Source organism: Megalobrama amblycephala, linkage group LG16 (genome assembly GCF_018812025.1).
Source record: "Megalobrama amblycephala isolate DHTTF-2021 linkage group LG16, ASM1881202v1, whole genome shotgun sequence".
In the NCBI taxonomy this organism is placed as follows: Eukaryota; Metazoa; Chordata; class Actinopteri; order Cypriniformes; family Xenocyprididae; genus Megalobrama; species Megalobrama amblycephala.
The window spans coordinates 23825286-23839366 of record NC_063059.1 but is presented as its reverse complement, the minus strand read 5'-3'; the positions used below and the strand labels follow the sequence as shown (position 1 = coordinate 23839366).

The 14081-nt window shown below is 39.3% G+C and overlaps 1 protein-coding gene across 1 annotated transcript in view; it reads right to left on the bottom strand.

Annotated features, from left to right (window-relative positions):
- LOC125248463 (unconventional myosin-XVIIIa-like) overlaps positions 1-14081 on the bottom strand; it is a 119156-nt gene that overhangs the window by 39440 nt on the left and 65635 nt on the right. Inside the window, 9 exon segments of the mRNA XM_048160352.1 lie at positions 1394-1522; positions 7413-7478; positions 10110-10219; positions 10725-10962; positions 11383-11511; positions 11513-11570; positions 12090-12208; positions 12210-12250; positions 12380-12517. Of these exon segments, the coding sequence (XP_048016309.1) occupies positions 1394-1522; positions 7413-7478; positions 10110-10219; positions 10725-10962; positions 11383-11511; positions 11513-11570; positions 12090-12208; positions 12210-12250; positions 12380-12517 (1028 nt within the window).

Below are 14081 nucleotides of genomic sequence, written 5' to 3'. Positions count from 1 at the left end.
TGACAACCTTTGACAAATGTGAGTATTTTATTCTCAAAAGCACTTGCAAACATTGACAAGACTGTGGGTACTGTAAGTGCATGGGCGTCTGGGGTTACGGCCCATGAGGGAACTTTCTACGCCAACAGTCCAGTACAAATCCCTAGACTGATTTCTCAATCTAGCGTGAAGTATAGGTTTCTGACAAGCTTGACAAAAGATTTCTTTCTTAGGAAATAAATTCCTCTGGGGACAGGTCGCTGTGATTCAGAGGCATCCAGACAAGGCTCTTTGTGGGGACAATAACTGTACAGAAAGTGGAAAATAACAGTGAACCCTTCAACAAATGGCAAGCCTCAGTCCTTACTCAAGAACTTCGTCAAAGAAATCAAACAAAACCAGAAGTACACAAGACTTCTTTTATGGCGACAGCTATAAAGAGGCTCACCTACAAATCAGTGTTACAAAAGACGCCTTACAAGGAGCCCTGCTAAACAACAGAGGCAAAAACACGCTTCACAGGATCTTAAGAAAAAAACAACCCCTACTAACATCTATGATACCAACTACAGCCCACAAGAGTAAAAAAAATCTCATTCAAACTCCTTTTACTTACAGCAAAACATCCAGTAAACAGTCTTGACTCCTGTCAGGAGCTCTGAGGTAAACTGAAAACAAAGTCTCGCTAGGGAAAGCCTTCTCAGTTTGTGTGCAATACTGAAAGAGGAAGTGGATGCTGATGAAGTCGTATTGCCAAGGCAGCTGACCACCGAGGGCCAACAGCAGGGTGAGGAGTTGCATCGAGCCCACCTCCTCCCTTCACATGAATTTTACTAAGACAGGGGCCCAGTCTTCTCAGGAGAGAGAGACAGAGTCACAGGCAACTGTTGGACAAGCCCTTATATCCTGAGCCAATCCCGCTGAGGGTAGCATGAGTGTGGAAGTGAGAGAGCAAGAAAGGGGCACAAAGGATCAGAGATTGAAAGGAAGACAGAACAAACCAGGGCAGAATAGAAGGGCTTAAATTCAGAGAGACAGAGAGAGTGGCAAAGCAGAAATTAATGGACAGAGAGGGGGCAGGAGAGAGTGCAGGGCACGCAGTGGCGGAAGAATCGATAGGCCTGTGATGGAGGGCAGTGGGGCAGGTGGCTTCTTCCCCGGAGATGCGCTGATTGAATGTTATCTGTCAGCGGAGGCCACAGGCAGAGGGATTTTCTCAAGACAGCAATGACATTCTGATGGACTCGGAGACAAACCTCACGACAAATGAACTCAAGCACGGATTGAGAGCTCTGATTGAGAATGGAACAGACGCTCAAAAAATGGCTTACAATGTCTTAAATGCTCCTGAGGTACGCATGTTGTGAATTATGTACAGTATGTATTTTTTTTTTATGAGGTAAAGAGGACTCACCTTTCTCTTCTTGAAGGCCTGTCGGGCCAGGTAGCCTCTGCACGCAGCCTGAAACAGGGTAATGTTGCGTCTGGTCTGGATATCTCTGTGCTCCTCCAGTTTAGGCAAAACACCTGCTCTGAAAAACACCTGTAAATAGACAGACCACTGCTATGAGATATATGGAAATACAACAAACTTTCTCATTTGAACATTTATCCCTTAAAACTCATCTTTGATCACCAAAATGAAACATTTAACACATTTTTCCTGTGGGAAAAAAAATCATGCCTTAAATAGCTTGAATGTAACTCTACACCCTTGCTTCATTTATTATACGCGGATCTATGAATATGCTAATTAGCCCCACCTCCACTCACTTGCATGAGAGATCCACTCGGTCAACTTATTGAGGTAAATGCTGCACAGTGTTATCGCTTTTTACAACGTTGGACACATAACGGTAATTAATATGATTAGCCTTTTGCTTGACTACATTACCAAACAGCTGCTAATAATGTGTTGCTAATGTTACACAAACTATGTTCCCATTCACGAGTATCCTTAAAAATCAGTATCCTTAGAAACGCTTTGAACACCTTAAAACATCAGTGGAGAAAGACATATAGTTCATCATAACATCGTTATACATCTAAATCTACCCGATTTTCTATAATCAACAGAAAAATATACCGGGAATGGCTTCTTAATACTCTCCTACTTCAGAGCACTCATGGTTAATGATATGCTAAAACCCGCCGGCACGTTGACATGATTGGTTACAAGGTAGTTTGTGACGTCATAAACCCCAGCGATTTTCACTGCAGTTTTAAATGGAAAATACTCAGCAATGGTGTTGACTTATGAATTTGCATACAGTTCGTCTTAAAGCACGTTTAAAAACACCACACAAACAACATTAAAAACTTGATTTTCACCACAGGGGGACTTTAAGTAATTTTTTATATGTATATTATTATTTTTTAATCTTTCTGTAGGGCTTTATTTATTTTTTAGGTTTTTTATTTTCTTTATTTTTAATTGTTACATTTATAAAAATAAATATTTTATACTTAAAGGGTTAGTTCACCCAAAAATTGAAAATTATGTCATTAATGACTCACCCTCATGTCGTTCCAAACCCGTAACTCCGGAACACAGTTTAAGATATTTTAGATTTAGTCCGAGAGCTTTCTGTCCCTCCATTGAAAATGTACGTACGGTATACTGTCCATGTCCAGAAAGGTAATAAAAACATCATCAAAGTAGTCCATGTGACATCAGTGGGTTAGTTAGAATTTTTTGAAGCATCGAAAATACATTTTGGTCCAAAAATAACAAAAACTACGACTTTATTCAGCATTGCATTCTCTTCCGGAATCCTTTCCATTGAATTGATTACATTGAATTGATTCCATCGAATCCTTTCATCTGTCGGCATTGGTAATGCACTTTTACGTCGCCATGGTTGTTTTTGGCGATTAGGACATCCACGACATGCACACTTACGCACCATTTTAAAAAATATAGCAATACCAAAATAAAAACAATGTAGAATAGCTTGACTACAGCGTGCGTCTCCCTCAGACTGTAAACGAAGCTCGGCCGCACCGGATAACACATCAGCAGCGTCACTGCGGAGTCGTGAACCACACTCTGGAGCAGAAGGGGGTAATGCACCAATAAGCTGGATGCCAACCGCCGTAAAACAGGAAAGAAGAAGAAGAAGAAGCGGAGTCGTGAACGTGGATTGACAACAGACCCGGAAGAGAAGTCAATGCTGAATAAAGTCATAGTTTTTGTTATTTTTGGACCAAAATGTATTTTCAATGCTTCAAAATGTCGCGGATGTCCTAATCGCCAAAAACAACAATGGTGACGTAAAAGTGCATTACCAATGCCGACAGATGAAAGGACTCAAATGGAATCAATTCAATGGAAAGGATTCCGGAAGAGAATACAATGCTGAATAAAGTCGTAGTTGTTATTTTTGGACCAAAATGTATTTTCGATGCTTCAAGAAATTCTAACTAACCCTCTGATGTCACATGGACTACTTTGATGATGTTTTTATTACCTTTCTGGACATGGACAGTATACCGTACATACATTTCCAATGGAGGGACAGAAAACTCTCGGACTAAATCTAAAATATCTTAAACTGTGTTCCGAAGATGAACGGAGGTCTTACGGGTTTGGAACGACATGAGGGTGAGTCATTAATGACATCATTTTCATTTTTGGGTGAACTAATCCATTAAACATTATATAATTGTTTACACAAATTATATATACACATGTGAATACGTAAAATTCATAGTCATAGATTTTCTATTTTGCAGTCACCCTGTCTGAAAGCATGAGGAGTCCCTTTAAACTGCTGCCCATGCTCTGTTTACTGGTAATTTTCCGCTCTGTGGTGGGGGTGTCAAACCGAGTTGGATTAACACTTTGAAATCCTACTCCATTCGGCCATTTAATCAGAGAAATTTAAGGGAAGTGGACCTTGAGTTTTATTTTTTTTTTTTTCCAGACGTGCATTCATCAAACTCTGTGGACATGGTCTAATTGCATTAGCATTCTATTAGTTTTAAAGATGGATTAATCGAGATGAACAGAATCCTAATTAAAACTGCACCGGATTCGTGGTGTACCTGAGAGCCTGTGCTGGAAAGAAGTGTGTGTGTGTGTGTGTGTATGTGTGTATATATATATATATATATATGAGAGAGAGAGAGAAAGGAGGATGAGAGTCCACTGCTGCAATTACTACTCATCTGAGGGAATGGCAACAAATGCCTCTTGATTGAGCCTTTATCTGGAGCTGCTCTGCGGTATAATCTTCCTTTTCACATCAAAGGCAGCCAGAGCCTTTCAGTGATGTAGAGCCTCAGTTATTGTTATTACAGGAGGCAATCTCTCAGAGCTCCAAGCATCAGATCATAGGGGAGGAATGGAGTGTTATGAAATGATTTTATATTCATGTAAAGTTTGACAGCTTTCAGACCCCATGGCATTCGCTGCCAACCCATCGGTACCACAAATAAAAATAAAGGACAATATGTTTACCCAAAACGCTCCCTACAACTCTTTACAACCTCGCAAATTAGAACATCAGGGCTGAGCTACCTGCTGGGCAGCCAATACACACACACACACTTATCTGCTCTCAGGCAGGTGTAATATCAGAGTGGGACCTCTCCACCTCAGGAGAGTAGCAAGGGAAAATTGAGTTTCATTTCTCAATGTCAGTGAAGATGTGCTGGAAAAAAGGCCTGATATCACCCAAACAAGAACTTCATTCATGGTCTTCTCGAGTCAAATGTAAGATTAGGTGGAGAGAGCATGCGTGTAACACTGTTTTAATGAATTACACCATCCTAAGAGACTCTGTTGGATGTGTTCATTTGAAGAACATGAAGATATTGTAGAAATGTCAGTTGCGCACAGCTTCTTATTAGCCATGTTGCCCCTTGACATTCACCAAGCAGGCCTGTGATTCGCCAGTCTTTTCCACACAAGAGCACCAAAGGTCAGCATGGTGGAAAGGTCTTTTCATGGGGGTCAAATGGCAGCGTTTTCCATGGAGACCAAGAGAATGAAATTCCTCACGAAGAAAAGGGAAACAAATGGCAATGGAGGAGTGCAAAGAGAGGAGCTTGTGTCTAAGTCTGTGGGGGAGTCTGTGATTTAGACGGATGTATTGTACTAAGGTGGCAACTGTACAATGACTGTTTTCAATAAGCAGCAATGGGAGATCATGATTGGTTAGGATCTTGTTCACATCTACACTGGCTTCAAAAAGAATTTGGAATCTCACTGCATTAAATACCAAAAGACATCTATAAACAAATGAAAGTTGACATTTTCTCCAAACTATATTAATTTTTCCCTTTTTTCCTTCATTATTTCTTTTCATATGTTTTAAAAATAAATGAATTAATCAATTAAATTAAAAACTAATAAAATTGGCGGTGCCGTCCACTGTATATCAGAATCACCATCAGTGGTGTGAATGTCTATACTCAAGTGGAATTCTAAAATTATGGCTGTCAACTAATCATTTGTTTATTTCCTGGACACATTTTTTTGCATTCCTATTTATGTAATCTGCTTTTTATCAGAATGTGATTATTTTGGCTCTTTCTCCAGGCTTCTTTGTCTGAAAGCACAATATCTTGCTGTGCTGACTGGTGTTTGTAGTGAGTTATCAGAGAGCACCAAGCCAGAGTAAACCAAACAAAGCAAGCCGGTGCCTCGCCAGAATCAATCTCTCGTCTACAGAAGATGCACAAAAGGATTTCTACTTTAATCATTCGAAGTATAGGGGAGACCCTAGGGTGCAATGGCACAACTTTCCAGCAGAGCTCATACAATCTCAGAAAACCTCACAATAATTGTCTTCCTCGCTCCAACATTCCCGCCAATGAGGCCTGCCAACGGTGCCAGCCATTTCCCATCTCCAGCTAAGCATTCTGGGTAAATCATCGGCCCAGAGCAGAGAGTGCGTTACGACAGGAGAGGAGGAGATGAGTCTTTTTGGCCAAAGCCCACCCTGCCAAACTTTCCGTCCAGATGTGAGCACAGCGGCAGAGCGGATTAAAGTCTGTCTGTGTCTAAGAGGTGTAGAAGAAGCGAACATTTCGGCAATCTAAATGGAAATCATGCCATCTGTTTGGAACTGATCCTCGTGACTCAGGCCGAATCTGTATGCCACAAACTGACTCAATGCACTGATCCATAACATAGAGGGACTGAAAAAGTGAAGTCTTTTTTTAGATGATTATGACGAAAACACCACAACTGTCAATTTCCAACCCTGATATTGTAAAAGCAATTAATTTACTCATTTAGATTAACAGCAGTTTAGCATGAGCTCACTGACTGTCTGTTCACAGAGTTCAGGACTCCCACAAATGCTCCCATCATAATCATTTAATGAAATGCACGATTAATCTTGCTGTATTGGCTACAGTGAGAGCATTCTAGATTTATTGACTTACTTGCTTGAAGTGCATTTTTTGGGTGTAACATTGCAAGAGAGCAGTCCAAAATCTAGCAGATTAAAAAAAAAAATATTCTAAATTTCCAATGATACTTTTTACTTCAGTTCTGAAGCCTTATTATGTTAGGTTGATTTCAAATATCAACAATGTCCAACAGCGTTTTTTGAAATCTACTGATCCCACCTTTAATTTGTTTAATATTTATTCATTTTATAAATAAATTAAATATTGTGCCTTGTTAGGTTACCAGAGTTATTGTTAGGTGTGTTGTTACGGATATGTTTAAATATGTTTTTAGGCTCCGCTACTTGTGATGTTTTGCTTTAAAAGTTGAAGGAATTTTATAATTGGTCCAAAGGCATTTATCATGTGTGGCGCTTTACTTCAGCATTACCTTATGGTCAGTTTAATTAAAATTTAAATTTTAAATATTAATTGGCTATTGCACTCTTCACATGAAAAAATTCTGATAGATTCTACAGTAGCAAATTAGTCTGAATAAATAAATTATGCTGTTAATAGGAAGGTTAATTAAAAAGTAAACAACTCATCCACTTGATATTACCACTTAGTCATGTCACATTTAGACTTGAAATGACTTGAAAACAATTGGTTTGGTGAAATTAACTGTACTCCATTAATTGATGTTTTCTGGATAGTATAAGTAATGATTATTTAATTAACCTGAAAAATGTGTCAACATTAAGTGTAACTGGAACATGAATTTACATACATACATATTATACATATATATAATATATATATATATATATATATATATATATATATATATATATATATATATATATATATATATATATATATATATATATATATATATAAAATTCAGTGAGGAATTTGCCTCCTCTCCTCATTTTAGAACACCACTGCATTTGATGCCAGAAACTTAAATTATATAAAACTCAGTGAATAGCTTAAGTAATGCGGCAGGTAATGAGCCTTTTCTAGGTCTAATATTGCTAGCTACATTATCATTTTTAATGTTTAGTTTAGAGGGTGAATGTTTTACTTACCCTACTCAAGCCCATGTGATAGCTGCTTTTTTCCAGCTCAAGGGACTCCAGCAGCTCTTCGACAGCCTGAAACACAGACACATATGTATAAAACAGTGAGACAGACATACAGATCTAGTGTGCCATCCACTTCAGGGCACCAAGAGGACAGTGTGCTGACTGGGGCGCTCTTTCGGTACAAAAGCTAACCCACCTTGGGGAAACTGGGTCACAAACAACCGTCTTAATGTCTGACCTCTCTCTTCTACTCACCCATGAGTGCTTTCTTCCTGACAGGATGTCAAGCAAATAACAACATGGCAGTGGATTAAGAAATCTCGGTGGACTGATGACTAATGGCTAGAGTTTGAGCTAAAAAGCACAGGGATGTATTGAGCGGTCTCTGCAGGGGCACAGAGGCCGACTGGTGAACAGGTTCAGTGAAGGACGAGTGAAAGGCCACGCCTCAAACTGAGCAGCTGCAGATGGATCACAAGGTCTAATGGGGAATCTGCTGATGTTTGGTTACCACAGCAAGACCTGGGTAAAACATAGCTAAAGCAACATGCAAACAAAGATTGTTCTTGTGAGATACATTTATTTGAGCCAGTAACATGTTTGTATACTGACAAGTCTGAAACTATTATCTGTGGCATAAACAGATAAATAATATTTTGGACACGTTTACTCACTTTGTTACTATTTCCATAGTCACTGTATAAATTAAATATAGATGAAACCTTATTAAAATTACAAAAGTTATTCAGTCAAGAGCAGTGAGTAATTGTTTTGCAGTGAGTATTTTGTAGTTTGATTAACATTAAAAATAGACAGCAGTAGAATATTAGGCTGTTGTCACTTTTAAATATAATGCACAGATCCAATATACTGATACTGTTTCACTTGTTATTTCTTTCATTGTTTATGTTCACTTGAGACATAACCAACTATGTTTACTAAGATACTCGCCAAGAAAAGTGTGAAATTGTCAGTTCAAGTGCAAGATGATGTGAAAGAGAACTGAATTCAGTTATTTGCTCACGGTCTGAAAAGCGGCTTTCTGGACGCATGCACACAAAACTTCTTACAGAAGTGCACAAGTTCTGAATTGAGTTCTCTTTCACATCTTATTCAAAACCTTGCCAATTCAAACATTTAAATTAAAAACACGCAAATGATAAAATTTAATTCATTCATGCAGCACTGGCTCAATCAGGACAGTGACCATTGCATCAACTCTTGACCATCGGGCAGTCCTTATTGTCAATCCCTGCATTTAGATCTAGCCTGTCAATTCTCTTTAAAGGGTTAGTTCACCCAAAAATGAAAATCATCCCATGATTTACTCACCCTCAAGCCATTCTAGATGTATATGACTATCTTCTTTCAGACACAATCGGAGATATATTTAAAAATATCCTGGCTCTACCAAGCTTTATAATGGTAGCGAACGGGGGCCTGTTTTGAAGCCCCCCAAAAAATTAAATAAATTAATAAATTAATAATAAAATAATAAATAAAAATATCTAGCTTCCGCCAGAATGAAGCTCCTCTTTTCTTATATCGAAATCCTCTGACATTTCTCTTTAAAATTTCTCATTTTAGACATTTAAACTTTCGTGTTTTGTTTAGCTCTATCCTCGTCATTGTGTGATGCGTCGGGTCAGGGGTTACGCTTCCGCCTCAAATCGATGCATACGGCCATCTGCCAGAAGCAAGTTATTATACTTAATAAAGTTTTAAATATATATTTTTCTTACAAAAACCCATCGCTTCGCTTCAGAAGGCCTTTATTAACCCCCTGGAGCCATATGGATTATATTTATATATTATATTTATTATATTATATTATGGATGGATGCATTTTGGGGGGCCTTCAAAACAGGCCCCTGTTCACTACCATTATAAAGCTTGGTAGAGCCAGGATATTTTTAAATATAGATCCAATTGTGTTCATCTGAAAGAAGACAGACATATACACCTAGGATGGCTTGAGGGTGAATAAATCATGGGATAATTTTAAGTTTTGGGTGAGCTATCCCTTTAAGTGCCATGTGTACGCCTCTCTCTTTTTCTCACGTTGAGTGTGCGTATGTGAGAGAAAGCGACAGAGGGCGCTCTCAGCCAAGCAAGTGTGTAAAGCACAGCAGGAAATGACATTATATCTGTGCTAATTTTTTGCCAGATGAGTTAAAATCGCACAATTTACTAGCCATTCACCTAGCGTAAAATTTGGATGCATATGCGAGTGTTTACTCGCACTGTAAAGGGTTGCATACATGTATACATACATATTTAAAATTTACACACAAATACATATATATATACACACACACACACACACACACACACACACACACACACACACACACACACACACACAGAGTATATGAACACACACATACATCCATGTATATACATGTTGACATTAGGACATTACAGGTCTTTGTAGACTCAATAACAGAAGCGGGGTCAGTGATAGGACAGGATGCCACTGATAGAGTCCTCACTCTGGGCACTGATTAAAGCCTTTATTGCCCTGTCACCAGAGCAGAGCTGAGATTAAGGGGAAAAAGATGTGTACTACAGCCCATTAATCAACAACACAGCTCTCTGCCCTGAGCACTGTCATAATCAATTACATGGAAGAGCGGCTCATGAAGGAAGAGCCAAACGGCACTTGGAGAAACAAACACACACAAATAAAAGGACACTCACCCTTCTCTCATCAGTTACAATGTAGTTCCGCCCATGTTTCTTCGTCAAGTGGGGAGTCAGTACATCAAAGCGGCGACGGAACTCCGAAAAGACCAAATGATCGGGATAACCTTGAGGACGGTGAGAGCCAAATGACAGGAGCGTTACAAGAGAAGGACGTGTGAGATTCTAGAAAGCTACAGGGCTTGTGAAGGTTCAGCAGAGAGCAATGATGAGGGCATTGGTCAGTCGCTTATCTTGAGAATGTTCTGCTTACTCAGAGCTTTGGGCTGAAATGTGCCGAAACATTTTCCAATGACATTTTGCTGATTTTTTTAAAGCACTCAACAAAATAAGCCCACGAATGTCTCCAAAAAAAAAAAAAAAAAGACATATAGAACACTAGGCAGTGCCTGACCACATAAGCCCTTGAAAGCTTCAAAGGTCAACAAACCCTGGGAGAAAAACACGTTATTCAGAAAAGTCAAACCTGCATAGTAAATTTGAACTTTCAAATCTTTCCTCTCTTCATAGATTTTTCTACATTCTTTTTAAAATAAAGGTCACAGTTCTATAACGAGGGTCGTTCACTGTCTTTATCTTGCGTTTTTAATGCCTGGCTTTTTAAACTCTAACCTTGGCGGTAGATACGGAGAGCGTCGAGCAGTTTGGAGCCGCGGAGCTGTGCCCGGAGCAAGCACACATCCAGCTGCATGAGGCCGTTGTCACAGCTTTCTCCATGTGCCTCTATCTCCCCAGAGCGAGGTGAGGGTCCTCCTAGCACCTTCACATCCCCAGTCAAAGTCTCTGCTTTAGGCAGCAGACAATGCACAAAGTGCACCCTGGACCGCCTCACTGTGTCTATTAGTGCATCCTATGAGGAAAAAACAAAACAAAATACTCATATTAAGTTCAGAAAGGTTTGTTGTTTGACCACATTATATTAACATTTTCTGATGTGAGGACCTGTACAAATGGATCACGATTAGTCATTGGCGATATACTGTATATTGCCAAGGCCAATATATTGGTTGATTTCGGCTCTCTTTATTATTGTCCAATACATTTTTTAGTTCGATAAGTGGAAGCAGGGCCAAAATCCATATTAGTCTACCACTTTTTCTACATATTGTTGTGGTGGGGATTTTTATTAGAATGCTGAGTTTAAGCTCTAGGGTCTCGTGAGACCCCTGCATTCTGTTCCAGTCAAAGAGGTCTATAAGAAGTTGCGCTCTGTCTAGCTGTTTTGAATGCACTAGTATATGGATGTCATTTCCACATTTTAAGTACTCACGACTTGTAGTTTAATCTGGATGCAGAGGGACTTCTTTTTAACAGCGGCCACGCCTGTGGTGAAGGTCTTCCTCATGCTTGTGGCCCTGCGCAGGGCCAGCTGTGATCCGCCCTCAAGCCCAGCAATAGAAGCCTGACAAAACTGTGGCTCCTCCTGAACGCCCCATAAACAAGCTACTGATATTCTTCCTGCAGGGGAAGAATCAGAGTATAAACAGGATGAGCTGGACCATCTAACGCCTCCACATTTAAAACATGCAACAGTTGAAAAGAGCGAAAATATTGCCATTACACACAATCAAAATTCACCGGTTGCTTTTTTAGTGATAATAATAAAGATCACCAGCTGCTTTTTCAGTGATGATAATAATAATAATAATAATAATAATAATTAATTATTATTATTATTATTATTATTATTATTATTATTATTATCGAAGATATATTTTATTATTATTTAAATTGTAAAAGAAATGTATTGATATTGCAATAATAATTTTGCACTATATAATTAAATAAATGGAGTATTTAATAATAATGATGATTTACAAAATAGTAAAATTGCAAAACTAATTTATGGCTGTCTTAATTTCTTTGCTTTTAAATGTTAAACCATAGAGGCTTTTATTTTCGTGCACTTGCAGAGATGGAATAAATTCATGTAACAGCAGGCAGACATTAGTAATTATTTAATTATCAGGGTCTTACTTCTGAGAGTCCTGCAGTAAAATGGCTGCATTCTGAGAGGCAGGGTTCTGTTTGGCATGGCTCAACCATCCCCGAGCATCATACTCCACCCAGTCAGTCCCATGGCTGTGACCCAACAAGGAAGTGATGTACCTTCTCACTCTTCAGCAGCAAGGCGGGGCCTGAGAGTTGCATTGAGCACATGAGGTTGCATGAACATAAAACATAAACATTGCATACATAAACATCTATAAGTAATGGCATGTTTGTGGGTGGGCATGTGAGTTCTGTTATGTGTTTTGTGTTCTGACCTTTGGTCTCTCCATCCACAGGGCTGTAATAACTGAACAGTCTTTCCAGCAGAGTTTCCTCCGAGCCCCCCGGCTGCAGAGCTTCTTCCTCCATCAGCCACAGCAGGCCTCTCGCCTCATCTGTCCTGGCCAAGTGTCCGTACCTGAACCACACGGACATAGACGCACACGTGAGAACACTTTGTTAGACTCAAACTGTAGACTGGGGTCTGTATATAAACTGGGCACGTACCCAATTCAAATCCTGGAACGAGCCCCCAATTTAGGCTATGAGCCCAATTTTAGGCCAAGGTGTAAATCATTTTCAATTGTTTAAAGGAACACACCACTGTTTTTGAGAATAGGCTCATTTTCCAGCTCCCCTAGAGTTTTACCGTTTTCGAATCCATTCAGCCGATCTCCAGGTCTGGCGGAACCACTTTTAGCATAGCTTAGCATAGTTCATTGAATCCGATTAGACCGTTAGCATCTCGCTCAAAAATAACCAAAGAGTTTCGATGTTTTTTCCTATTTAAAACTTGACTCTTCTGTAGTTAATTCTGTAGTTAGTTCTGCAGAAAATGAAAAGTTGTGATTTTCTAGGCCGATATGGCTAGGAACTATACTCTCATTCTGGCGTAATAATCAAGGAAATTTGCTGCCGTACCATGGGTGCAGCAGGCGCAATAATATTATGCAGCGCCTGAAAATAGTCCGGTTCAATTAAATACGGTTCAGGATCTGCACCAAAGGAAATATCTTCTGAATTGTCTCTCACAAATGTCTCCATGGTTGCAAGGCACGCTCCCTGTGTAAGCAGGTGGTCACGTTGGTTATGTTGACTGAAGTTATTCTATTTCCTGGGGCGTATTCCAGAAAGCAGGGTTAACTTACTGTCACATATACCCTGAACTCTCGGTTGATTAACCCAAACCTTGCTTACTCGTGGTATGCTGGTTCCAAAAATGCGTCCGGGAGTAAGTTCAGCCAACCAGAGTATGTTCCCGGTTAACACACAAGACATTCTCAACAGAGCGACGAATCGATGATTTACCATGGAAACAGACGCTAAGAAAAAGCGCGCCATTCTACTTCATTCTTCTTCTTTTGTTTAATGCCGATTTACATAACCTACTTGGTGCACATCACCACCTATTGGGTGGTTATGCAATCATTTTTTATTCTTAATATTGTTTGATGCTAATTACTAAATAAGATATCATATATATGATATGCATTTTATTATAGAAATTATAGCATAGAAAATGTCCTGTTATAAAATTTGTTATAATTATATAACAAATTTAGATACATTAATATAACCATATTGATAATATAACATGCATCTGAATTCCTCTTCCTCCGGAGCAGGTTATGTTCAGAGAGCAAGTTGCTATGGTTACTTACATACCCTAAAAGTTACCTCCGTTTTTGGAACCGAAAGTTGAGGTTATCCGCTTACTTACTCTTAAACACACCCAGGTATGTCACATAACCTGCTTTCTGGAATACCCCCCAGGCGCTGCGTAATATCATTGCGGCCTGCTGCACCCATGGTACGGCAGTAAAGTTCCTTGATTCATTACGCCGGAATGAGAGTATAGTTCCTAGCCATATCGGCCTAGAAAATCGCAACTTTTAATTTTCCGTCGGTCTTACACAATGTAACTACAGAAGAGTCAAGTTTTAAATGGGAAAAATATTCGAAATATCATTTTTGAGC